The 26,473-nt window shown below is 50.5% G+C and overlaps 1 protein-coding gene across 5 annotated transcripts; it reads right to left on the reverse strand.

The window, feature by feature from the left end:
- Positions 1–341: 341 nt before the first annotated feature.
- LOC141171761 (F-box only protein 2-like) lies at positions 342–26,375 on the reverse strand. Of its 5 annotated transcripts, none has more exons than XM_073655401.1 (7): positions 26,245–26,369; positions 15,417–15,553; positions 14,972–15,044; positions 12,636–12,762; positions 12,318–12,410; positions 12,063–12,198; positions 342–559 (listed from the first exon to the last, which is right to left on the reverse strand). In XM_073655401.1, the coding sequence occupies exons 3-7, from the start codon at positions 15,006–15,008 to the stop codon at positions 425–427; spliced, it is 528 nt and encodes a 175-aa protein (XP_073511502.1). In that variant the 5' UTR covers positions 15,009–15,044; positions 15,417–15,553; positions 26,245–26,369; the 3' UTR covers positions 342–424. The 5 variants fall into 5 exon arrangements, with proteins under 5 accessions (XP_073511502.1, XP_073511503.1, XP_073511505.1 ...); XM_073655402.1 differs by lacking the exon at positions 26,245–26,369 and adding an exon at positions 26,208–26,223; XM_073655404.1 differs by lacking the exon at positions 15,417–15,553 and having other exon boundaries at positions 26,245–26,375.
- Between the last annotated feature and the right edge of the window lie 98 nt (positions 26,376–26,473).

A 26,473-nucleotide genomic window follows, 5' to 3' on the forward strand; every position in this document is an offset into this window, starting at 1 on the left:
TGGCACTGCTCATCACCACCTAACTCCCAGGGGTCCTCATCAGTGCCTGGCCATACCAGGCCGAACATCCCAACTGGCGTCACAAACCCTTTTATTATTTTATTATTAACCCCCACAATTGATAAAGACTGGCGCGCGCCCCCGGTCAGACCATACCAGCACCTGGACCGCGGTGCACCAGTACCGTGACCGAATCGGCCCGGCCAGGGCGGCACACACGCACTGGTAATAACATGCTACTCCTAATGCCCCGAATGACATCCTATCACTTTTTCTCATACACACAAATAGCAGGTTACAACAGCTGTGCCGATAAATCACCTTGGAAGCTTCGGTCCTGCAGCAATAATTTTATTAGTCCACAGAGATATAGACAGATCCGGCCATGTGACACAGAAATAACATTATTATCCCTCTACGATTCCTAGGCTTCGATGGTCACGCTGCTGTTGGTCATCCGGGCTCCATACCAGCCCTTCCAGTAAACCGAGTCTTGTCCGCTGTGAATGAACTGGATGAAGCGCACTCCGGGGCCGTATCCTGAGAAGGTATGGCTGATCTGCAGAATAATCATCAGTCAGTGACCATAGCTGGAGAGAGGTTAGAAAAAAAATGGCTGTCGTCTTTCAAAACAGCGCCACTCCTGTGCACAGGTTGGCCGTGATATTGCAACTCAGTCACATTTTCTTCAATAAAGCCTAGTTACAGGACCTGTAGACACATGTGGCGCTGTTTTTGGAAGAAAGTGAACATGTTTTTCTCATTTTGCCTTTAGACATTATTTAATGAAAAGTTCAGCAACTTTCTAATGTGACTTGTTCTTCTGTTTCTCAATGCCGGGTTGTGTAATAATCGCCGTCGAGGCTCCTGATAGCGCCAGGACTAGAATAGGGAAGGACTACAGGTAATACAAGACGCCGGGCGCCATAAATAATGGACGGGGCGTGAATATTTCATCCATGTACCCAGGATTCTGCAGACCATCGCGCCCTAACTCTCCTCCTCCACTCCGTCCTCCGTCAGCTCCGGATAGACCCCGATAAATAACCCGTATAAATGGAAACCCCCGACAAATGTATTCTCCAGAATAGAAATATCTGTATCTGATGAAGATCTTGTGAAGAACAGGTGTGCGGGCGCCTTGTTTCTCCCGGGGGTCTCAGTGGGTCGGGGTCTCTCCTGTGGATCTATCCATCTCCTGAACATTAACCATTGATTTCTATATTCCTGCTGGACGGATTATTGATCTTTATCAGATAAAACTATTTCTATTCTGAAAAATCCATTTGTTGGATGTTTTCCTTTATATGAGAGTTTAGAGCGTGTGAGACGACGCTGACCCCCGAGCCGGAGACGACGCTGACCCCCGAGCCGGAGACGACACTGACCCCCGAGCCGGAGACGATGCTGACCCCCGAGCCGGAGACGACGCTGACCCCCAAGCCGGAGACGATGCCGACCCCCGAGCCGGAGATGACGCCAACCCCCGAGCTGGAGATGACGCCGACCCCCGAGCTGGAGACGATGCTGACCCCCGAGCCGGAGACGACGCTGACCCCCGAGCCGGAGACGACGCTGACCCCCAAGCCGGAGACGATGCTGACCCCCGAGCCGGAGACGACGCTGACCCCCGAGCCGGAGACGATGCCGACCCCCGAGCCGGAGATGATGCCAACCCCCGAGCTGGAGATGACGACGACCCCCGAGTCGAAGAAGATGCCGACCCCCGAGCCGGAGACGACACTGACCCCCGAGCCGGAGATGATGCCGACCCCCGAGCCGGAGACGACGCCGACCCCCGAGCCGGAATCACTGGGAGCTGCTGAGTGACCCTAATAACCCAGCACTGATAATCAGCTGCGATATAGTCCAGGTCTGAGGGTCCGGAAAGTGATGAGCAGCAAGTCCCAGACCCCAGGGGCTGAGTATCTAATCCTGTCATGTGTGATGCTGTCTGCTGAGCCGTGTATCTAATCCTATGCTGTGTGATATTGTCTGCTGAGCTGTGTATCTAATCCTTTCCTGTGTGATGCTGTCTGCTGAGCCGTGTATCTAATCCTATCATGTGTGATACTGTCTGCTGAGCTGTGTATCTAATCCTATCCTGTGTGATACTGTCTGCTGAGCCGTGTATCTAATCCTATCCTGTGTGATACTGTCTGCTGAGCTGTGTATCTAATCCTATCCTGTGTGATACTGTCTGCTGAGCTGTGTATCTAATCCTATCCTGTGTGATACTGTCTGCTGAGCTGTGTATCTAAGGCTGTGTGCCCACGTAGCATTTTTCAAGCGTATATGCTGCGGAATTTCCGCAGCGTAAACGCTTGAAAAACGCATGTATATCCGCACCCCATGGTCCCCAATGGGATTCCGCAAGTTCTATGCACATGCTGCGGATTTTTCCGCAGCGTTTATGCCGCGTTCAAAAATCCGCAGCATGTCATTTAATTTTGCGTTTCCGCAAGCGGAATTGCCTTTGTCCAATGCATAAAAAACGCAAGGCAATTCCGCATGTGGAAAACGCGTGATAAACGCGTGCGGAATTCCGCATGCGTTTTTCCGGGAGAGGACTTGCATTTATGCAGCAGAAATTTTCTGCTTCATAAATGCAACGTGGGCACATAGCCTAATCCTATCATGTGTGATACTGTCTGCTGAACTGTGTATCTAATCCTATCCTGTGTGATACTGACTGCTGAGCCGTGTATCTAATCCTATCCTGTGTGATACTGTCTGCTGAGCCGTGTATCTAATCCTATCCTGTGTGATACTGTCTGCTGAACTGTGTATCTAATCCTCTCCTGTGTGATACTGACTGCTGAGCCGTGTATCTAATCCTATCCTGTGTGATAGTGTCTGCTGAGCCGTGTATCTAATCCTATCCTGTGTGATACCATCTGCTGAGCCGTGTATCTAATCCTATCCTGTGTGATACTGTCTGCTGAACTGTGTATCTAATCCTATCATGTGTGATACTGTCTGCTGAACTGTGTATCTAATCCTATCCTGTGTGATACCGTCTGCTGAGCCGTGTATCTAATCAATTTTATGTGTGATACTGACTGCTGAGCCGTGTATCTAATCCTATCCTGTGTGATACGTCTGCTGAGCCGTGTATCTAATCCTATCATGTGTGATACTGTCTGCTGAGCCGTGTATCTAATCCTATCCTGTGTGATACTGTCTGCTGAGCCGTGTATCTAACCCTCTCCTGTGTGATACTGTCTGCTGAACTGTGTATCTAATCCTATCCTGTGTGATACTGTCTGCTGAGCCGTGTATCTAATCCTATCCTGTGTGATACTGTCTGCTGAGCCCTGTATCTAATCCTATCCTGTGTGATACTGTCTGCTGAGCCGTGTATCTAATCCTATCCTGTGTGATACTGTCTGCTGAACTGTGTATCTAATCCTATCATGTGTGATACTGTCTGCTGAACTGTGTATCTAATCCTATCCTGTGTGATACCGTCTGCTGAGCCGTGTATCTAATCAATTTTATGTGTGATACTGACTGCTGAGCCGTGTATCTAATCCTATCCTGTGTGATACGTCTGCTGAGCCGTGTATCTAATCCTATCCTGTGTGATACCGTCTGCTGAGCCGTGTATCTAATACATTTTATGTGTGATACTGTCTGCTGAGCTGTGTATCTAATCCTATTCTGTGTGATACTGTCTGCTGAGTTGTGTATCTAATCCTATCCTGTGTGATACTGTCTGCTGAGCTGTGTATCTAATCCATTTTATGTGTGATACTGACTGCTGAGCCGTGTATCTAATCCTATCCTGTGTGATACTGTCTGCTGAGCCGTGTATCTAATCCTATCCTGTGTGATACTGTCTTCTGAGCCGTGTATCTAATCCTATCCTGTGTGATACGTCTGCTGAGCCGTGTATCTAATCCTATCCTGTGTGATACTGTCTGCTGAGCCGTGTATCTAATCCATTTTATGTGTGATACTGACTGCTGAGCCGTGTATCTAATCCTATCCTGTGTGATACTGTCTGCTGAGCCGTGTATCTAATCCTCTCCTGTGTTCTACTGTCTGCTGAGCAGTGTATCTCATCCTATCCTGTGTGATAATGTCTGCTGAGCCGTGTATCTAATCCTATCCTGTGTGATACTGACTGCTGAGCCGTGTATCTAATCCTATCCTGTGTGATACTGACTGTTGAGCCGTGTATCTAATCCTATCCTGTGTGATACTGACTGCTGAGCCGTGTATCTAATCCTATCCTGTGTGATACTGTCTGCTGAGCCGTTTATCTAATCCTATCCTGTGTGATACTGACTGTTGAGCCGTGTATCTAATCCTATCCTGTGTGATACTGACTGCTGAGCCGTGTATCTAATCCTATCCTGTGTGATACTGTCTGCTGAGCAGTGTATCTCATCCTATCCTGTGTGATAATGTCTGCTGAGCCGTGTATCTAATCCTATCCTGTGTGATACTGACTGATGAGCTGTGTATCTAATCCTATCCTGTGTAATACTGTCTGCTGAGCCGTGTATCTAATCCTATCCTGTGTGATACTGTCTGCTGAGCTGTGTATCTAATCCTCTCCTGTGTGATACTCTCTGCTGAGCCGTGTATCTAATCCTATCCTGTGTGATACTGTCTGCTGAGCCGTGTATCTAATCCTCTCCTGTGTGATACTGTCTGCTGAGCCGTGTATCTAATCCTCTCCTGTGTGATACTGTCTGCTGAGCTGTGTATCTAATCCTATCCTGTGTGATACTGTCTGCTGAGCCGTGTATCTAATCCTATCCTGTGTGATACTGTCTGCTGAGCGGTGTATCTAATCCTATCCTGTGTGATACTGTCTGCTGAGCCGTGTATCTAATCCTCTCCTGTGTGATACTGTCTGCTGAGCTGTGTATCTAATCCTCTCCTGTGTGATACTGTCAGCTGAGCTGTGTATCTAATCCTCTCCTGTGTGATACTGTCTGCTGAGCCGTGTATCTAATCCTCTCCTGTGTGATACTGTCTGCTGAGCCGTGTATCTAATCCTCTCCTGTGTGATACTGTCTGCTGAGCCGTGTATCTAATCCTCTCCTGTGTGATACTGTCTGCTGAGCCGTGTATCTAATCCTATCCTGTGTGATACTATCTGCTGAGCTGTGTATCTAATCCTATCCTGTGTGATACTGTCTGCTGAGCCGTGTATCTAATCCTATCCTGTGTGATACCGTCTGCTGAGCTGTGTATCTAATCCTATCCTGTGTGATACTGTCTGCTGAGCGGTGTATCTAATCCTATCCTGTGTGATACTGTCTGCTGAGCCGTGTATCTAATCCTCTCCTGTGTGATACTGTCTGCTGAGCCGTGTATCTAATTCTATCCTGTGTGATACTGTCTGCTGAGCCGTGTATCTAATCCTCTCCTGTGTGATACTGTCTGCTGAGCCGTGTATCTAATTCTATCCTGTGTGATACTGTCGGCTGAGCTATGTATCTAATCCTCTCCTGTGTGATACTGTCTGCTGAGCCGTGTATCTAATCCTCTCCTGTGTGATACTGTCTGCTGAGCCGTGTATCTAATCCTCTCCTGTGTGATACTGTCTGCTGAGCTGTGTATCTAGTCCTCTCCTGTGTGATACCGCCTGTATCTAAATCCGCGCTCAGGTTTTTGCGGAGTATTTCGGAGTTGAACCTTCCTGAATCCTTTGTAAAGATTCCTCCTTTATTTAAAGCTTAAAATCCCAAAAAGAGACAAAACACAATGGAAATAGATGAGTTTCCTAATTCAGCCCAAAGCTGCTGAAAATCTGCAACATCAAAACCTCACCGAATACTCATTGTGTGAACGTGGCCCGAAGGAAAAGCAAGCGACAAAGCGCTTCAGATAAGGTAAAACTGATCAAAAAACTCCCCGAAGAAGAAGCGTCTCCTGGAGAGACTTCCAAGAGAACACTTGATCATGTGCCGCCGAGTCTTGGTATCTGAGCCCTTCCTATTTACTACACCCCCCATCATGTGCCGCCGAGTCTCGGAATCTGAGCCCTTCCTATTTACTACACCCCCCATCATGTGCTGCCGAGTCTCGGTATCTGAGCTCTTCCTATTTACTACACCCCCCATCGTGTGCCGCCGAGCCTCGGTATCTGAGCCCTTCCTATTTACTACACCCCCCATCATGTGCTGCCGAGTCTCGGTATCTGAGCCCTTACTATTTACTACACCCTCCATCATGTGCCGCCGAGTCTCGGTATCTGAGCCCTTCCTATTTACTATACCTCCCATCATGTGCCGCCGAGCCTCGGTATCTGAGCCCTTCCTATTTACTACACCCCCCATCGTGTGCCGCCGAGCCTCGGTATCTGAGCCCTTCCTATTTACTACACCCCCCATCATGTGCTGCCGAGTCTCGGTATCTGAGCCCTTACTATTTACTACACCCCCCATCATGTGCCGCCGAGTCTCGGTATCTGAGCCCTTCCTATTTACTACACCCCCCATCGTGTGCCGCCGAGCCTCGGTATCTGAGCCCTTCCTATTTACTACACCCCCAATCATGTGCTGCCGAGCCTCGGTATCTGAGCCCTTCCTATTTACTACACCCCCCATCATGTGCCGCCGAGTCTCGGTATCTGAGCCCTTCCTATTTACTACACCCCCATCATGTGCCGCCGAGCCTCGGTATCTGAGCCCTTCCTATTTACTACACCCCCCATCATGTGCCGCCGAGCCTCGGTATCTGAGCCCTTCCTATTTACTACACCCCCCATCATGTGCCGCCGAGCCTCGGTATCTGAGCCCTTCCTATTTACGACACCCCCCATCATGTGCCGCCGAGCCTCGGTATCTGAGCCCTTCCTATTTACTACACCCCCCATCATGTGCCGCCGAGTCTCGGTATCTGAGCTCTTCCTATTTACTACACCCCCCCATCATGTGCCGCCGAGTCTCGGTATCTGAGCCCTTCCTATTTACTACACCCCCCATCATGTGCTGCCGAGTCTCGGTATCTGAGCTCTTCCTATTTACTACACCCCCCATCGTGTGCCGCCGAGCCTCGGTATCTGAGCCCTTCCTATTTACTACACCCCCCATCATGTGCTGCCGAGTCTCGGTATCTGAGCCCTTACTATTTACTACACCCCCCATCATGTGCCGCCGAGTCTCGGTATCTGAGCCCTTCCTATTTACTACACCCCCCATCATGTGCCGCCGAGCCTCGGTATCTGAGCCCTTCCTATTTACTACACCCCCCATCGTGTGCCGCCGAGCCTCGGTATCTGAGCCCTTCCTATTTACTACACCCCCCATCATGTGCTGCCGAGTCTCGGTATCTGAGCCCTTACTATTTACTACACCCCCCATCATGTGCCGCCGAGTCTCGGTATCTGAGCCCTTCCTATTTACTACACCCCCCATCGTGTGCCGCCGAGCCTCAGTATCTGAGCCCTTCCTATTTACTACACCCCCCATCGTGTGCCGCCGAGCCTCAGTATCTGAGCCCTTCCTATTTACTACACCCCCAATCATGTGCTGCCGAGCCTCGATATCTGAGCCCTTCCTATTTACTACACCCCCCATCATGTGCCGCCGAGTCTCGGTATCTGAGCCCTTTCTATTTACTACACCCCCATCATGTGCCGCCGAGCCTCGGTATCTGAGCCCTTCCTATTTACTACACCCCCCATCATGTGCCGCCGAGCCTCGGTATCTGAGCCCTTCCTATTTACTACACCCCCCTTCATGTGCCGCCGAGCCTCGGTATCTGAGCCCTTCCTATTTACGACACCCCCCATCATGTGCCGCCGAGCCTCGGTATCTGAGCCCTTCCTATTTACTACACCCCCAATCATGTGCTGCTGAGTCTCGGTATCAGAGCCCTTCCTATTTACTACACCCCCCCCATCGTGTGCTGCCGAGTCTCGGTATCTGAGCCCTTCCTATTTACTACACCCCCAATTATGTGCAGCCGAGTCTCGGTATCAGAGCCCTTCCTATTTACTACACCCCCAATCATGTGCTGCCGAGTCTCGGTATCAGAGCCCTTCCTATTTACTACACCCCCAATCATGTGCTGCCGAGTCTCGGTATCTGAGCCCTTCCTATTTATTACACCCCCCATCATGTGCTGCCGAGTCTCGGTGTCTGAGCCCTTCCTATTTACTACACCCCCCATCGTGTGCCGCCGAGTCTCGGTATCTGAGCCCTTCCTATTTACTACACCCCCCCCCATCATGTGCCGCCGAGTCTCGGTATCTGAGCCCTTCCTATTTACTACACCCCCCATCATGTGCCGCCGAGTCTCGGTATCTGAGCCCTTCCTATTTACTACACCCTCCATCATGTGCCGCCGAGTCTCGGTATCTGAGCCCTTCCTATTTACTACACCTACCATCATGTGCCGCCGAGCCTCGGTATCTGAGCCCTTCCTATTTACTACACCCCTACACCCCCCATCATGTGCCGCCGAGCCTCGGTATCTGAGCCCTTCCTATTTACTACACCCCCCATCGTGTGCCGCGGAGTCTCGGTATCTGAGCCCTTCCTATTTATTACACCCCCCATCATGTGCCGCCGAGTCTCGGTATCTGAGCCCTTCCTATTTACTACACCCCCCATCATGTGCTGCCAGGTCTCTGTATCTGAGCCCTTCCTATTTATTACACCCCCCATCATGTGCTGCCGAGTCTCGGTATCTGAGCCCTTCCTATTTACTACACCCCCAATCATGTGCTGCCGAGTCTCGGTATCTGAGCCCTTCCTATTTATTACACCCCCCATCATGTGCTTCCGAGTCTCGGTATCTGAGCCCTTCCTATTTATTACACCCCCCATCATGTGCTGCCGAGTCTCGGTATCTGAGCCCTTCCTATTTACTACACCCCCCATCATGTGCTGCCGAGTCTCGGTATCTGAGCCCTTCCTATTTACTACACCCCCCATCATGTGCCGCCGAATCTCGGTATCTGAGCCCTTCCTATTTACTACACCCCCCATCATGTGCCGCCGAGTCTCGGTATCTGAGCCCTTCCTATTTACTACACCCCCCATCGTGTGCCGCCGAGTCTCGGTATCTGAGGCCTTCCTATTTACTACACCCCCCATCGTGTGCTGCCGAGTCTCGGTATCTGAGCCCTTCCTATTTACTACACCCCCCATCGTGTGCCGCCGAGTCTCGGTATCTGAGCCCTTCCTATTTATTACACCCCCCATCGTGTGCCGCCGAGTCTCGGTATCTGAGCCCTTCCTATTTACTACACCCCCCATCATGTGCTGCCGAGTCTCTGTATCTGAGCCCTTCCTATTTATTACACCCCCCATCATGTGCTGCCGAGTCTCGGTATCTGAGCCCTTCCTATTTACTACACCCCCAATCATGTGCTGCCGAGTCTCGGTATCTGAGCCCTTCCTATTTATTACACCCCCCATCATGTGCTGCCGAGTCTCGGTATCTGAGCCCTTCCTATTTATTACACCCCCCATCATGTGCTGCCAAGTCTCGGTATCTGAGCCCTTCCTATTTACTACACCTCCCATCATGTGCTGCCGAGTCTCGGTATCTGAGCCCTTCCTATTTACTACACCCCCCATCATGTGCCGCCGAGTCTCGGTGTCTGAGCCCTTCCTATTTACTACACCCCCCATCGTGTGCCGCCGAGTCTCGGTATCTGAGCCCTTCCTATTTACTACACCCCCCCATCATGTGCCGCCGAGTCTCGGTATCTGAGCCCTTCCTATTTACTACACCCCCCATCATGTGCCGCCGAGTCTCGGTATCTGAGCCCTTCCTATTTACTACACCCTCCATCATGTGCCGCCGAGTCTCGGTATCTGAGCCCTTCCTATTTACTACACTCTCCATCATGTGCCGCCGAGTCTCGAGTCTCGGTATCTGAGCCCTTCCTATTTACTACACCCCCCATCATGAGCCGCCGAATCTCGGTATCTGAGCCCTTCCTATTTACTACACCCCCTATCATGTGCCGCCGAGTCTCGGTATCTGAGCCCTTCCTATTTACTACACCCTCCCATCATGTGCCGCCGAGTCTCGGTATCTGAGCCCTTCCTATTTACTACACCCCCCATCATGTGCCGCCGAGTCTCGGTATCTGAGCCCTTCCTATTTACTACACCCTCCATCATGTGCCGCCGAGTCTCGGTATCTGAGCCCTTCCTATTTACTACACTCCCCATCATGTGCCGCCGAGTCTCGAGTCTCGGTATCTGAGCCCTTCCTATTTACTACACCCCCCATCATGAGCCGCCAAATCTCGGTATCTGAGCCCTTCCTATTTACTACACCCCTATCATGTGCCGCCGAGTCTCGGTATCTGAGCCCTTCCTATTTACTACACCCCCCATCATGTGCCGCCGAGTCTCGGTATCTGAGCCCTTCCTATTTACTACACCCCCCATCATGTGCCGCCGAGTCTCGAGTCTCGGTATCTGAGCCCTTCCTATTTACTACACCCCCCATCATGTGCCGCCGAGTCTCAGTATCTGAGCCCTTCCTATTTACTACACCCCCCATCATGTGCCGCCGAGTCTCGGTATCTGAGCCCTTCCTATTTACTACACCCCCCATCATGTGCCGCTGACTCTCGGTATCTGAGCCCTTCCTATTTACTACACCCCCCAATCATGTGCTGCCGAGTCTCGGTATCTGAGCCTTTCCTATCTACTACACCCCCCATCATGTGCCACCGAGTCTCGGTATCTGAGCCCTTCCTATTTATTACACCCCCCATCATGTGCCGCCGAGTCTCGGTATCTGAGCCCTTCCTATTTATTGCACCCCCCATCATGTGCCGCCGAGTCTCGGTATCTGAGCCCTTCCTATTTACTACACCCCCCATCATGTGCCGCCGAGTCTCGGTATCTGAGCCCTTCCTATTTACTACACCCCCCATCATGTGCCGCCGAGTCTCGGTATCTGAGCCCTTCCTATTTACTACACCCCCCATCATGTGCCACCGAGTCTCGGTATCTGAGCCCTTCCTATTTACTACACCCCCCATCATGTGCCGCCGAGTCTCGGTATCTGAGCCCTTCCTATTTACTACACCCCCCATCATGTGCCGCCGAGTCTCGGTATCTGAGCCCTTCCTATTTACTCCACCCCCTATCATGTGCTGCCGAGTCTCGGTATCTGAGCCTTTCCTATCTACTACACCCCCCATCATGTGCCGCCGAGTCTCGGTATCTGAGCCCTTCCTATTTATTACACCCCCCATCATGTGCCGCCGAGTCTCGGTATCTGAGCCCTTCCTATTTACTACACCCCCCATCATGTGCCGCCGAGTCTCGGTATCTGAGCCCTTCCTATTTACTACACCCCCCATCATGTGCCGCCGAGTCTCGGTATCTGAGCCCTTCCTATTTACTACACCCCCCATCATGTGCCGCCGAGTCTCGGTATCTGAGCCCTTCCTATTTACTACACCCCCCATCATGTGCCGCCGAGTCTCGGTATCTGAGCCCTTCCTATTTACTACACCCCCCATCATGTGCCGCCGAGTCTCGATATCTGAGCCCTTCCTATTTACTACATCCCCCATCATGTGCCGCCGAGTCTCGATATCTGAGTCCTTCCTATTTACTACACCCCCCATCATGTGCCGCCGAGTCTCGGTATCTGAGCCCTTCCTATTTACTACACCCCTACACCCCCCGTCATGTGCCGCCGAGTCTCGATATCTGAGCTCTTCCTATTTACTACACTTGCACTTTGGTTGGAATAAAGCGGTGTATGATTTCTACAGGACTGTGCGATAATGACATTCTTCCACTAGGTGTCGCTGTTGTACACTTTTCTAGCTTTATCGGGTGCAGTTTTCTGGGCTCTCTGTATCTAAGCCAGTTGTGTGATACCTCCCCCGACATTATCGCCGGTTCAGACGTCAGTATGATAAAAATGTACCTCTTATAGACATGACTCCATGATTTTCCGTGGACCTCTGGGTTTGTGGAAAATCACAGATGTATGAATGGCCTCATAGACTATCACAGGTACGAGTGCGATCCGTGAAAACCACAGGTGCCGCTCGTACGCGAAAATCTGATCTCTGACTGAGGCCTAAGCGGAGGCCGTGTCCCCCTCACCTGGTTCCAGGCGCCGTCCGTGTTCTCGGGGATGGTGATGATCTCGCTGCTGTATTCACTGATGACATCACGGCTGTCGGACAAGAGCTGCGCTCTCAGCTCGTAGCAGCATCCGCAGTCAGTGCGCGCGCCATACCTGCAAGCAGAGGCACTCAGCTTTCCCAGGCTCCTGAATGGCCCATCTGTCTAGCCCAGCCATGCACCCCTCCGCCATACTGACTGCCACCCAGCTTTCCTGGACACCAGTCCTCTCACCAGTCGCTGACCACGATGTTGGGTTGGGCGTCCAACGCTTCCTCGGTGAATCCTTCCTGAAGGAGATCGATCACTTGGGATTTTTTGCACAATCTGAGAAAAGAAGATCTCCATCAAATGGATTGTACAGGGGAAAAATATCTGCTTGTTCTAAAAACAGCGCCCCACATGTCCACAGGTTGTATCTGGTATTGCAGATTAGCAGCATTTAACTGAATGTGACAGAGATGCAATACCAGACACAACCTATGGATGAGTGTGGCGCTGTTCCTGTACAGTCCATTGAATTCTTGGCTAAGACAGGGGTCAGTCACTTACTCAAAGGATGTAACAAAGTACTTGGAGACCCCGTCAGACGGAAACGGAGCTCCACAGTCTCCCGGGAGATCCTCCACTTTCCACTCGTCTCCTCCATTCTCCACTATTTCCCAATGCTCCAGCTCCTCTGTACACAGAGAAAACACAATGTGCATTGTATGACGAAACGTGAGGCCTGGAGTGATGGCAGCCTGTATGACAGTCACATGGTCACTGATTGGCTGCAGCGGTCAGGTGGCTAGAATATATATAATGAAATGTAAGGGTCTGGAGTGATGGCAGCCTGTATGACAGTCACATGGTCACTGATTGGCTGCAGCGGTCAGGTGGCTAGAATATATATATATATAATGAAATGTAACGGTCTGGAGTGATGGCAGCCTGTATGACAGTCAAATGGTCACTGATTGGCTGCAGCGGTCAGTTGGCTAGAATATATATATATAATGAAATGTAAGGGTCTGGAGTGATGGCAGCCTGTATGACAGTCACATGGTCATTGATTGGCTGCAGCGGTCAGGTGACTAGAATATATATATATAATGAAATGTAAGGGTCTGGAGTGATGGCAGCCTGTATGACAGTCACATGGTCACTGATTGGCTGCAGCGGTCAGGTGGCTAGAATATATATATATAAAGAAATGTAAGGGTCTGGAGTGATGGCAACCTGTATGACAGTCACATGGTCATTGATTGGCTGCAGCGGTCAGGTGACTAGAATATATATATATAATGAAATGTAAGGGTCTGGAGTGATGGCAGCCTGTATGACAGTCACATGGTCACTGATTGGCTGCAGCGGTCAGGTGGCTAGAATATATTTATATAATGAAATGTAAGGGTCTGGAGTGAAGGCAGCCTGTATGACAGTCACATGGTCATTGATTGGCTGCAGTGGTCAGTTGGCTAGAATATATATATATAATGAAATGTAAGGGTCTGGAGTGATGGCAGCCTGTATGACAGTCACATGGTCACTGATTGGCTGCAGCGGTCAGGTGGCTAGAATATATATATAGTAAAATATAAGGGTCTGGAGTGATGGCAGCCTGTATGACAGTCACATGGTCACTGATTGGCTGCAGCGGTCAGGTGGCTAGAATATATATATGATGAAATGTAAGGGTCTGGAGTGATGGCAGCCTGTATGACAGTCACATGGTCACTGATTGGCTGCAGCGGTCAGGTGGCTAGAATATATATATGATGAAATGTAAGGGTCTGGAGTGATGGCAGCCTGTATGACAGTCACATGGTCACTGATTGGCTGCAGTGGTCAGGTGGCTAGAATATATATATATATATGATGATACGTAAGGGTCTGGAGTGATGGAGGTGTCAGGTATGAATTTATTTAAGTGTTTATCTGGGAACTACATTTAGGTTCTTATTTGAAGTGTGGATTCGTTTAGGGGTTTGGTCGGGGGTCCGGGGGTCCTCTCTTATTATGAGTCTGTTCTTATGTGGGGGGATGGTACAAGCCAGCGGTCAATGCCAGCGCGGCCCGGAATGGCGGATAAAAGGGGACACAGTTCAAGGAACCTCCCAGAGCCGCTGGTTCACCTCCTGTGCCGCGTTATATACCGTCATGGCTGGAAGTTTGGTGACTGACACAATGTCGGTTTTCACAGTTTCTGCCTCATTGTTCTTAGACCTTTTAGTTTCTTTGGTTATTAAATTACAATTATGATATTTAAACTTTTATTGACAAATCCATGAAGTTTCTGTAAAGTCTCAATATTCCCAGCGCTGCCCCTTATTCTCCAGACTTCTGCCCTTCGCCCCCCGGCAGCTGCGCCAGATCCTGACTGATGGCCGCCCCCGTTCTACCTTCATCAAGGGGGCTTCATCAGAGAAAGTAACCTTCCCGCCGTCCTCTGGGGTCAAGTCTCTGTACTCCGTGCAGAGTTATTTTCTCTGGTGAAGCCCCTTCAGACTGTTTTGGATATTTGGAAGAATTATTGTCCAATGTCAACAGTAAAGCGTCCGAAGACCATTCATGTGCGGGGGGCTTCTCATCCATGGAGGGGCTCACTGACAATTCTGCCTAAGAACACGGCCAGGAATAAAGAATAAGGTCTAAACTCCAAGAACAACTTCTCCCATCATCCAGGACAATGTGATGTTGATGCTTCCCCCCCCCCCCCCATGATGGAGACCACCGTGTCATAAGACAAAAATGGTCTTTTGGCCACGATTGTACACCGACAGTGTGAGGCCCCTATGACAGCTCCTCTTGTCTATGCTCCCCGGGCCTCTGTATGTGACCTGGGGGGGTGCGAGCTGGATATTTGGGCTATGATATGTCTTCAGCATTGTTAGTTTTGCACTTACCTTCTCCGCAGGGGTTTTTTAGGAGATTTTTCGCCATTTTTCGCTATTCCCGAGTGCAGCGTTGTCTAAACGGCTTGGAAGGAAAGGGTTAACACTGTAAGCGAAGCTCGATCACTGCAGGACAGATTTCAGCAGCGTAGCAGGAAAACTAGGCAGTCCTATGCAAACCTGCAGAGAACACGGGTGATATACCAGATGACAAACTAGAGCCGAGTTGAGCTTGTAAGTGCACTGAGATGAGTTTGTCATGTATGTTCTGCTCGGAAGCTTTACATAGGACTGAGGCTTTATTGACCGGAAGCTTCACATAGGACTGCTGGTTGACTTACAGCCTTATCTTATCTCAAATATGCACGAAATAAGTAAATGACAAACTCAGCTCTGCTACATCTTTGCATGCAATGATTATTAGTCAGTCGTTATTCCGGCTGCAGGATCTACTCACGGACAGTATAGAAGATCGGAGCTGACGGACGTCCGGTGCTGCTCCTTGCGCCGTCTTCCCAGGACTTTATGGTCTACCGTCTGGAATCTGCACCGTAATGTGACATCGGAGGCTGCCAGCCTCCTCCCTGCATCATCCTGCAGACAAAGCATCTGCATAGGCGAGGCCGGGGGACTGCGTACCCTGTCCTCATATTGATCCGACAGATCAGAGGCCAAGAAAAATGCAGCGGTCGCCACCGCCGGCACCGGAGACCACGTCTGACCTGAAAATCCGGCTCTCTCCGAAACCAGATAGGACTAAAGAATGCCAGAAATGAATGCCGCCTCGTAACCTCCAGCCCACCCCGCACAATGGAGCCTCTGTGGGAAAACCGGGCAACCAGACCACCAATACCGCCTCCACCGGGGGGGTCCCGAATGACCCCTGATGCTGATGCAAGCCATTTATCTCTTGACCTCTACAAAGTTTTGCCATTCCTGACTCTGGAAAAGTTGGGTCATATATTTGTAATGTCGGCCATGTTGACTGTCACCAGTGGTTTAATGTGAAGCCCCCCAACTGTCAAGGCTCAATAACTATCATAGTTTATTTATGATTGGTCAGCTGAGACAATACACAGGTTTGGCCACCAGGTGGCAGTTAAGGAGAATGTATTGAAAAAGCCCAAAAAAATATAGTTGCAGGTTTTTTAGGATGCGGCTAAACCAGGGCTGGACTGGCAAATTCCAGATGGGCCGCTGCGGCCATGAGTTACTTCAATTGCGACACAGTTAACAGCATCAGGGTCCCCAGGAAGCCGACACTTAGCAGCCATAGCGGAGCAAAGAGCCGTCGGCTCCCAACTTCGTCACTTACTCCGGCAGGACGCAGGCTACATCCAAGCGGTTGCATCACGCGGCCCACACAGACCACTGCAAGACCGGATAGAAGGGGAGACTGAGGCTGCGGGGATGGGCACCGGGATTACTTATAACTTATAAGAACATTTAAAAAAAACCTTTATATTATTGGGCCTGGGAGTCGGATGGTGGGGGACATCATACTGTATGGGGGTCTGTGGGGGACATAATACAATATATAGGGACCTCTGCAGCCATCATACTATATGGTTGGCTGTGGTTAACATAATGTGTGGAGGACATACTGTGTGGGGGGCTGTGGTGGACATCATACTGTATGGTGGGCTGTGGTGAACATCATACTGTATTGGAGGCTGTGGTGGACATCATACTGTAGGGGGGCTGTGGTGAACATACAGTATGGGGGGCTGTGGTGGACATCATACTGTATGGGAGGCTGTGTTGGACATCATACTGGATGGGAGGCTGTGGTGGGCATCATACAGTATGGGAGGCTGTGGTGGACATCATACTGTATGGGAGGCTGTGGTGGGCATCATACTGTATGGGAGGCTGTGGTGGGCATCATACTGTATGGTGGGCTGTGGTGAACATCATACTGTATGGGAGGCTGTGGTGGACATCATACTGTATGGGGGGCTGTGGTGGACATCATACTGTATGGGGGGCTGTGGTGGACATCATACTGTATTGGAGGCTGTGGTGGACATCATACTGTATGGGAGGCTGTGGTGGACATCATACTGTATGGGACGCTGTGGTGGGCATCATACTGTATGGGAGGCTGTGGTGGACATCATACTGTATGAGGGGCTGTGGTGGACATCATACTGTATGAGGGGCTGTGGTGGACATCATACTGTATGAGGGGCTGTGGTGGACATCATACTGTATGGGACGCTGTGGTGGGCATCATACTGCATGGTGGTTTGTGGTGGACATCATACTGTATGGGGGACTGTGGTGGACATCATACTGTATGGGGGGCTGTGGTGGACATCATACTGTATGGGACGCTGTGGTGGGCATCATACTGCATGGTGGGCTGTGGTGAACATCATACTGTATGGGAGGCTGTGGTGGACATACTGTATGGGGGGCTGTGGTGGACACCATACTGTATGGGGGGCTGTGGTGGACATCATACTGTATGGGACGCTGTGGTGGGCATCATACTGCATGGTGGAATGTGGTGAACATCATACTGTATGGGGGGCTGTGGTGGACATCATACTGTATGGGAGGCTGTGGTGGACATCATACTGTATGGGAGGATGTGGTGGACATCATACTGTATGGGAGGCTGTGGTGGACATCATACTGTATGGGGGGCTGTGGTGGACATCATACTGTATGGGGGGCTGTGGTGGACACCATACTGTATGGTGGGATGTGGTGGACACCATACTGTATGGGGGGCTGTGGTGGACATCATACTGTATGGGAGGCTGTGGTGGACATCATACTGTATGGGGGGCTGTGGTGGACATCATACTGTATGGGGGGCTGTGGTGGACATCATACTGTATGGGGGGCTGTGGTGGACATCATACTGTATGGGACGCTGTGGTGGGCATCATACTGCATGGTAGTTTGTGGTGGACATCATACTGTATGGGGGACTGGTGGACATCATACTGTATGGGGGGCTGTGGTGGACATCATACTGTATGGGGGGCTGTGATGGACATCATACTGTATGGGGGGCTGTAGTGGACATCATACTGTATGGGGGGCTGTGATGGACATCATACTGTATAGGAGGCTGTGATGGACATTATACTGTATGGTGGGCTGTGGTGGACATCATACTGTATGGGAGGCTGTGATGGACATTATACTGTATGGTTGGCTGTGGTGAACATCATACTGTATTGGAGGCTGTGATGAACATCATACTGTATTGGAGGCTGTGATGAACATCATAATGTATGGGGGGCTATGGTGGACATCACACTGTATGGTGGGCTGTGGTGAACATCATACTGTATGGGGGCTGTGGTGGACATCATACTGTATGGTGGGCTGTGATGGACATCATACTGTATGGGGTGTTGTGGTGGACATCATACTGTATGGTGGGCTGTTGTGGACATCATACTGTATGGTGGGCTGTGATGGACATCATACTGTATGGGGTGTTGTGGTGGACATCATACTGTATGGGGGGCTGTGATGGACATCATACTGTATGGGGGCTGTGGTGGGCATCATACTGCATGGTGGGCTGTGGTGGACATCATACTGTATGGGAGGCTGTGGTGGACATCATACTGTATGGTGGGCTGTGGTGAACATCATACTGTATTGGAGGCTGTGATGAACATCATACTGTATGGGGGGCTGTGGTGGACATCATACTGTATGGTGGGCTGTGGTGCACATACTGTATGGGAGGCTGTGGTGGACATCATACTGCATGGTGGGCTGTGGTGGACATCATACTGTATGAGAGGCTGTGGTGGGCATCATACTGCATGGTGGGCTGTGGTGGGCATCATACTGTATGGTGGGCTGTGGTGGACATCATACTGTATGGTGGGCTGTGGTGGACATCATACTGTATGGGGGGCTGTGGTGGACATCATACTGTATGGGAGGCTGTGGTGGGCATCATACTGCATGGTGGGCTGTGGTGAACATCATACTGTATGGGAGGCTGTGGTGAACATCATACTGTATTGGAGGCTGTGATGAACATCATACTGTATGGGGGGCTGTGGTGGACATCATACTGTATGGTGGGCTGTGGTGCACATACTGTATGGGAGGCTGTGGTGGACATCATACTGCATGGTGGGCTGTGGTGGACATCATACTGTATGAGAGGCTGTGGTGGGCATCATACTGCATGGTGGGCTGTGGTGGGCATCATACTGTATGGTGGGCTGTGGTGGACATCATACTGTATGGTGGGCTGTGGTGGACATCATACTGTATGGGGGGCTGTGGTGGACATCATACTGTATGGGAGGCTGTGGTGGGCATCATACTGCATGGTGGGCTGTGGTGAACATCATACTGTATGGGAGGCTGTGGTGGACATCATACTGTATGGAGGGCTGTGGTGGACATCATACTGTATGGGGGGCTGTGGTGGACATCATACTGTATGGGACGCTGTGGTGGGCATCATACTGCATGGTGGGCTGTGGTGGACATCATACTGTATGGGGGGCTGTGGTGGACATCATACTGTATGGGGGGCTGTGATGGACATCATACTGTATGGGGGGCTGTGATGGACATCATACTGTATAAGAGGCTGTGATGGACATTATACTGTATGGTGGGCTGTGGTGGACATCATACTGTATGGGAGGCTGTGATGGACATTATACTGTATGGTGAGCTGTGGTGAACATCATACTGTATTGGAGGCTGTGATGAACATCATACTGTATGGGGGGCTGTGGTGAACATCATACTGTATTGGAGCCTGTGATAAACATCATAATGTATGGGGGGCTATCGTGGACATCACACTGTATGGTGGGCTGTGGTGAACATCATACTGTATGGGGGCTGTGGTGGACATCATACTGTATGGGGTGTTGTGGTGGACATCATACTGTATGGTGGGCTGTTGTGGACATCATACTGTATGGTGGGCTGTGATGGACATCATACTGTATGGGGTGTTGTGGTGGACATCATACTGTATGGGGGGCTGTGATGGACATCATACTGTATGGGGGGCTGTGGTGGACATCATACTGCATGGTGGGCTGTGGTGGACATCATACTGTATGGGAGGCTGTGGTGGACATCATACTGTATGGGAGGCTGTGGTGGACATCATACTGTATGGTGGGCTGTGGTGAACATCATACTGTATTGGAGGCTGTGATGAACATCATACTGTATGGGGGGCTGTGGTGGACATCATACTGTATGGTGGGCTGTGGTGAACATACTGTATGGGAGGCTGTGGTGGACATCATACTGGATGGGAGGCTGTGGTGGGCATCATACTGCATGGTGGGCGGACATCATACTGTATGGGAGGCTGTGGTGGACATCATACTGTATGGAGGGCTGTGGTGAACATCATACTGTATGGGAGGCTGTGGTGGGCATCATACTGCATGGTGGGCTGTGGTGAACATCATACAGTATGGGGGGCTGTGGTGGACATCATACTGTATGGGGGGCTGTGATGGACATCATACTGTATGGGGGCTGTAGTGGACATTATACTGTATGGTGGGCTGTGGTGAACATCATACTGTATTGGAGGCTGTGATGAATATCATACTGTATGGGGGGCTATGGTGGACATCACACTGTATGGTGGGCTGTGGTGAACATCATACTGTATGGGGGGCTGTGGTGGACATCATACTGTATGGGGGGCTGTGGTGGACATCATACTGTATGGTGGGCTGTAGTGGACATCATACTGTATGGTGGGCTGTAGTGGACATCATACTGTATGGGAGGCTGTGGTGGACATCATACTGTATGGGAGGCTGTGGTGGACATCATACTGTATGGGAGGCTGTGGTGGACATCATACTGTATGGTTGGCAGTGGTGAACATCATACTGTATTGGAGGCTGTGATGAACATCATACTGTATGGGGGGGCTGTGGTGGACATCATACTGTAGGGGGGCTGTGGTGAACATACTGTATTGGGGGGCTGTGATGGACATCATACTGGATGGGAGGCTGTGGTGGACATCATACTGTATGGGAGGCTGTGGTGGGCATCATACTGCATGGTGGGCTTTGGTGGACATCACACTGTATGGGGGGCTGTGGTGGACATCATACTGTATGGGGGGCTGTGGTGGACATCATACTGTAGGGGGGCTGTGGTGAACATACTGTATGGGAGGCTGTGGTGGACATCATACTGTATGGGAGGCTGTGGTGGACATCATACTGTATGGGAGGCTGTGGTGGGCATCATACTGCATGGTGGGCTGTGGTGAACATCATACTGTATGGGAGGCTGTGGTGGACATCATACTGTAGGGGGGCTGTGGTGGACATCATACTGTATGGGGGGCTGTGGTGGACATCATACTGTATGGGAGGCTGTGGTGGGCATCATACTGCATGGTGGGCTGTGGTGGACATCATACTGTATGGGGGGCTGTGGTGGACATCATACTGTATGGGGGGCTGTGATGGACATCATACTATATGGGGGGGCTGTAGTGGACATCATACTGTATGGGGGGCTGTGATGGACATCATACTGTATGGGAGGCTGTGATGGACATTATACTGTATGGTGGGCTGTGGTGGACATCACACTGTATGGGGGGCTGTGGTGGACATCATACTGTATGGGGGGCTGTGGTGGACATCATACTGTAGGGGGGCTGTGGTGAACATACTGTATGGGAGGCTGTGGTGGACATCATACTGTATGGGAGGCTGTGGTGGACATCATACTGTATGGGAGGCTGTGGTGGGCATCATACTGCATGGTGGGCTGTGGTGAACATCATACTGTATGGGAGGCTGTGGTGGACATCATACTGTAGGGGGGCTGTGGTGGACATCATACTGTATGGGGGGCTGTGGTGGACATCATACTGTATGGGAGGCTGTGGTGGGCATCATACTGCATGGTGGGCTGTGGTGGACATCATACTGTATGGGGGGCTGTGGTGGACATCATACTGTATGGGGGGGCTGTGATGGACATCATACTATATGGGGGGCTGTAGTGGACATCATACTGTATGGGGGGCTGTGATGGACATCATACTGTATGGGAGGCTGTGATGGACATTATACTGTATGGTGGGCTGTGGTGGACATCACACTGTATGGGGGGCTGTGGTGGACATCATACTGTATGGGGGGCTATGGTGGACATCATACTGTGTGGGAGGCTGTGATGGACATCCTGCTGTATGGCGGGCTGTGGTGGACATCATACTGTATGGGGGGCTGTGGTGGACATCATACTGTATGGGGGGCTGTGGTGGACATCATACTGTATGGGAGGCTGTGACGGACATCATACTGTATGGGGGGTTGTGGTGGACATACTGTATGGGGGGCTGTGGTGGACATCATACTGTATGGGAGGCTGTGATGGACATCATACTGTATGGGAGGCTGTGGTGGACATCATACTGTATGGGAGGCTGTGGTGGGCATCATACTGCATGGTGGGCTGTGGTGAACATCATACTGTATGGGAGGCTGTGGTGGACATCATACTGTAGGGGGGCTGTGGTGGACATCATACTGTATGGGGGGCTGTGGTGGACATCATACTGTATGGGAGGCTGTGGTGGGCATCATACTGCATGGTGGGCTGTGGTGGACATCATACTGTATGGGGGGCTGTGGTGGACATCATACTGTATGGGGGGGCTGTGATGGACATCATACTATATGGGGGGGCTGTAGTGGACATCATACTGTATGGGGGGCTGTGATGGACATCATACTGTATGGGAGGCTGTGATGGACATTATACTGTATGGTGGGCTGTGGTGGACATCACACTGTATGGGGGGCTGTGGTGGACATCATACTGTATGGGGGGCTATGGTGGACATCATACTGTGTGGGAGGCTGTGATGGACATCCTGCTGTATGGCGGGCTGTGGTGGACATCATACTGTATGGGGGGCTGTGGTGGACATCATACTGTATGGGGGGCTGTGGTGGACATCATACTGTATGGGAGGCTGTGGTGGACATCATACTGTATGGGGGGTTGTGGTGGACATCATACTGTATGGGGGGCTGTGGTGGACATCATACTGTATGGGAGGCTGTGGTGGACATCATACTGTATGGGGGGCTGTGATGAACATCATACTGTGTGAGAATATTATACTGTATGGGAGGCTGTGGTGGACATCATACTGCATGGGGGGCTGTGGTGGACATCATACTGTATGGGGGGCTGTGGTGGACATCATACTGTATGGGGGGTTGTGGTGGACATCATACTGTATGGGGGGTTGTGGTGGACATCATACTGTATGGGAGGCTGTGGTGGACATCATACTGTATGGGGGGTTGTGGTGGACATCATACTGTATGGGAGGCTGTGGTGGACATCATACTGTATGGGAGGCTGTGATGAACATCATACTGTGTGAGAATATTATACTGTATGGGGGGCTTTGGTGACCATCATATTGTGTGTGGAGGCTATGACTAACTATCTTACTGTGTGGGGGGCTGTGGTGACCATCATCTTGGGGATCAGCATACCGTGGGACGATCTATGGGGGCCATCATACTGTGTGGGGTACTGAGGGGCATCATACTGTGTATATGGAGGAATGTGTGGGGACATCATACTATGTGGGGGCATTTTTGGGGCATCGTACTCTATTGGAGGTCATGAAAGGGGTGTCATAGTGGGTGAGAACACTAAGGGGCTCCAATGGGGGCAAAATAACAGTGGAAATGCTGCAAAACATATCCCTCTCTGTGTGTGTAAAAGTTTGGCAATACGTGACTGCGGCTGTGTGCTGTTACAGAACTTTTGCTATGGGGCCGTGTGATTTCTATGTACACTCCTGCTCTGAGGCATTATTACACTAAAGAGGCACTAAGAGGGATTATTATAAGGAGGCACACAAGGACACTATGTCTATAGGATGCTGGATAACTGTAAGGAGGCGCAGGGGAGCATTATTAATTTGAAGAAGTACAGAGGAAACATTATTACTGTATAGGGTCACAGAGGGGGCACTGCTATTGTGTGGGGCACAAAAAGAGGGTTATATCACTATGCAGGGCACAGAGGGGCATTTTTACTGTCTAGGGAACTGGTTATAGCACTATAAAGTTTGTGTAGAGGTTGGAATATGAGGAGGGGGCTGGAAAGCAGAAAGACTAAGATTTCTCTGTGTTACATTTTGCAGGGATGGATGGAAGAAGTGGTCATGGCGGTCTGGGCTGAATGGAAAAGAAAAGTGAAAGTGAATGACAATGTCACTGGTGAGAGAGGTGCATCTAGGTTTTCTGGCAACCGAGGCAAGAATTTAGTTTGGCGCCCCCCCAAGCACATTTGCGATTTGCACCTTTAGATTGGAGTCCCACTAGCGTATTGCATCGGATGCGATGAGAGAAGCAGGACGAGAAGCTCGTTGTCAAGTGACAGCAAGTATGAAAATCGCATATGAGTGAAGGAGCCGTGTAATGACTGCTGAAACCAGCAAGCTGAGCTGAATCCTGACAGTGAGGATATTACATGCCGTTAGGATTGGCTGCGGGGCTTCATATTATAATTAAAGCTCTAGGTCTGAGATGAAAGTCTGCAGCCACTCTGTGTGGCTGCAGGCTTCTGAATTCTCGCAGCGCATGTGCTGCACACTTTTAGGATTCTCCCTTGCCGGCAGCAAGAGTGAACGTTCATGAGCACAAGTATGAGATTTGTATACTTCTGGCCACATACCGACTAAACGTGTTCGGCCTCACTCAGTTCATTTTCATTAAGAAAGGCCATGTATGTCTAGTCGATATGGGACCACATGTATGCAAATCACTGGCCCGAGAGAACCCTAACAGCGTGCAGAGCACAATGTGAGGATTCAGAAGTCTGCAGTCACATAAAATGACTGCAGACTCATCACTAACTTGGACAACCCCTTTAATGCTCCTAACATAAATAAAAACATGAGAATTAGTCAGTATCACAAAAAACATTTACATCCAGGTACCTGATAGATGATCAGAAAACTGGATGTCCATCAGCAATAAGCAAAAAATGGCTCTTCTCTATTCGATAAATTGACCTTTCCCAGGGTAATGAAAAACCCCAGAAAAAAGAAGAGTTCTATACATCATAAACTAAAAGAATACAATCTTTATTCAACAATCTACTCAGAAGTTAACAATGATCAAATGCATGATCTGGATAAAAATAAGAAACAGAAAGTGCCTCTAGAGGGCGCTGCAGTTACATCTAGTATAGTGATATTAATCTCCATGGGGAATGCAGGGGAAGCATATACAAAGTGTCACAATAAACACAGATATTAGCAGTAAACAACACAATATACCGATAAAGAACCAATCGAGCGTTGGTTTAAAAAATATTAGTATAAAAAGAATACTGCTTATTCACTGTCAGACACTACTGTTATGTAATGCAAAACAAACTATACATACAGTCCATTGGTGTCAGCGGTGACAGAGTTCCAATAATGTTTCAAATAAACTAACATAGCCCTATGTAAACAAGTTCCAAGTCGCTGTCGATGACCACAGAGCCCTCTCACCCTGACGCGCATTTTGCCTTGCTTCTTCCGGGGACGCTTCCAGAAGAAGCTAGGCGACACGCGCGTCGGGGTGAGAGGGCTCTGCGGTCATCAACACACACATCTTTCAGGTAAAATCTCTTTTACACCTTTATTCCAGCGGACGTACCCAACTGACTAGGCAATAGTCTCCCAAGAATGCTGACAGCAACTTGGAACTTGTTTACATAGTGTAGCGTCGGCGTCCCTGCCTCCTGCTAGGCAGGGACGCCGTTCCCCTCACCTCTCCGCTCCGTGCCCGGCGTCTTCCTCCCGCTCTGCTGGCAGCACGCGCTGCTTCCCGATCACTGTGCTTAGGGCGCGCGCGTGCTCCTTCTCTCTTAAGGGGGCCGCGCGCGCCGTCCTAAGGAGTCCCCGGCCAATGGCCGGAGGACCTCACCATATATAAGGCACCTCCTCCAAAATGGAGGTGCCCGAGCAATGTTGTTGCAAAGCCTTTCAACTCTGCTTCAGCCCTCAGGTCCCGTTGCCTGATACCTGCCTGATACCTGCCTAATACCTGCCTGATACCTGCCTGATTTCTGTCTACCTGCTTGCAATCCTGTGGTCCGACAGTCTGCCTACCAACACCTGCCAGTCTGTCTATGGATCAGTCCGCCCGCGGACCAGGAAGTACCTGCCAGATACCTGCCTGATACCTGCCTGCCTGTCCAGAGACTCCTGCCCGCTCACCTGGGAGCGCTCATCTGCTACCTGCCAGCTAGCCTACCTGGAGGCTTAGCCGTCACTTGCCGTGACCTCCCGCCTGTCAAGAGACTGTCCCCGTCACTTGCTGTGACCGCCCTGCCCCTCTACCCTGAGACTGTCCTTGTCACTTGCCGTGTCTACCTGCCCGCCTTCCCTGGGAGCCACCCGCTTCCGTACAAGGACTGCCCCTTTGTATAGTAGCTCAGAGGTTCCACCTCCCAGACCCGTTACACATAGGGCTATGTGCAATA

The sequence above is a fragment of the Phyllobates terribilis genome, unplaced genomic scaffold (genome assembly GCF_046119375.1).
Source record: "Phyllobates terribilis strain yellow unplaced genomic scaffold, ASM4611937v1 Scaffold_12__6_contigs__length_324123572, whole genome shotgun sequence".
NCBI lineage: Eukaryota > Metazoa > Chordata > Amphibia > Anura > Dendrobatidae > Phyllobates > Phyllobates terribilis.

Coding starts and splice junctions, on each gene's coding strand:
- LOC141171761 (XM_073655404.1), bottom strand. CDS start 15,008: ATGGCGAAAAATCTCCTAAAAAACCCCTGCGGAGAAG. Junction 12,763..14,971: donor AAAAAACCCCTGCGGAGAAG/GTAAGTGCAAAA, acceptor CTCTGTGTACAG/AGGAGCTGGAGCATTGGGAA. Junction 12,199..12,317: donor AACATCGTGGTCAGCGACTG/GTGAGAGGACTG, acceptor CTCTGCTTGCAG/GTATGGCGCGCGCACTGACT.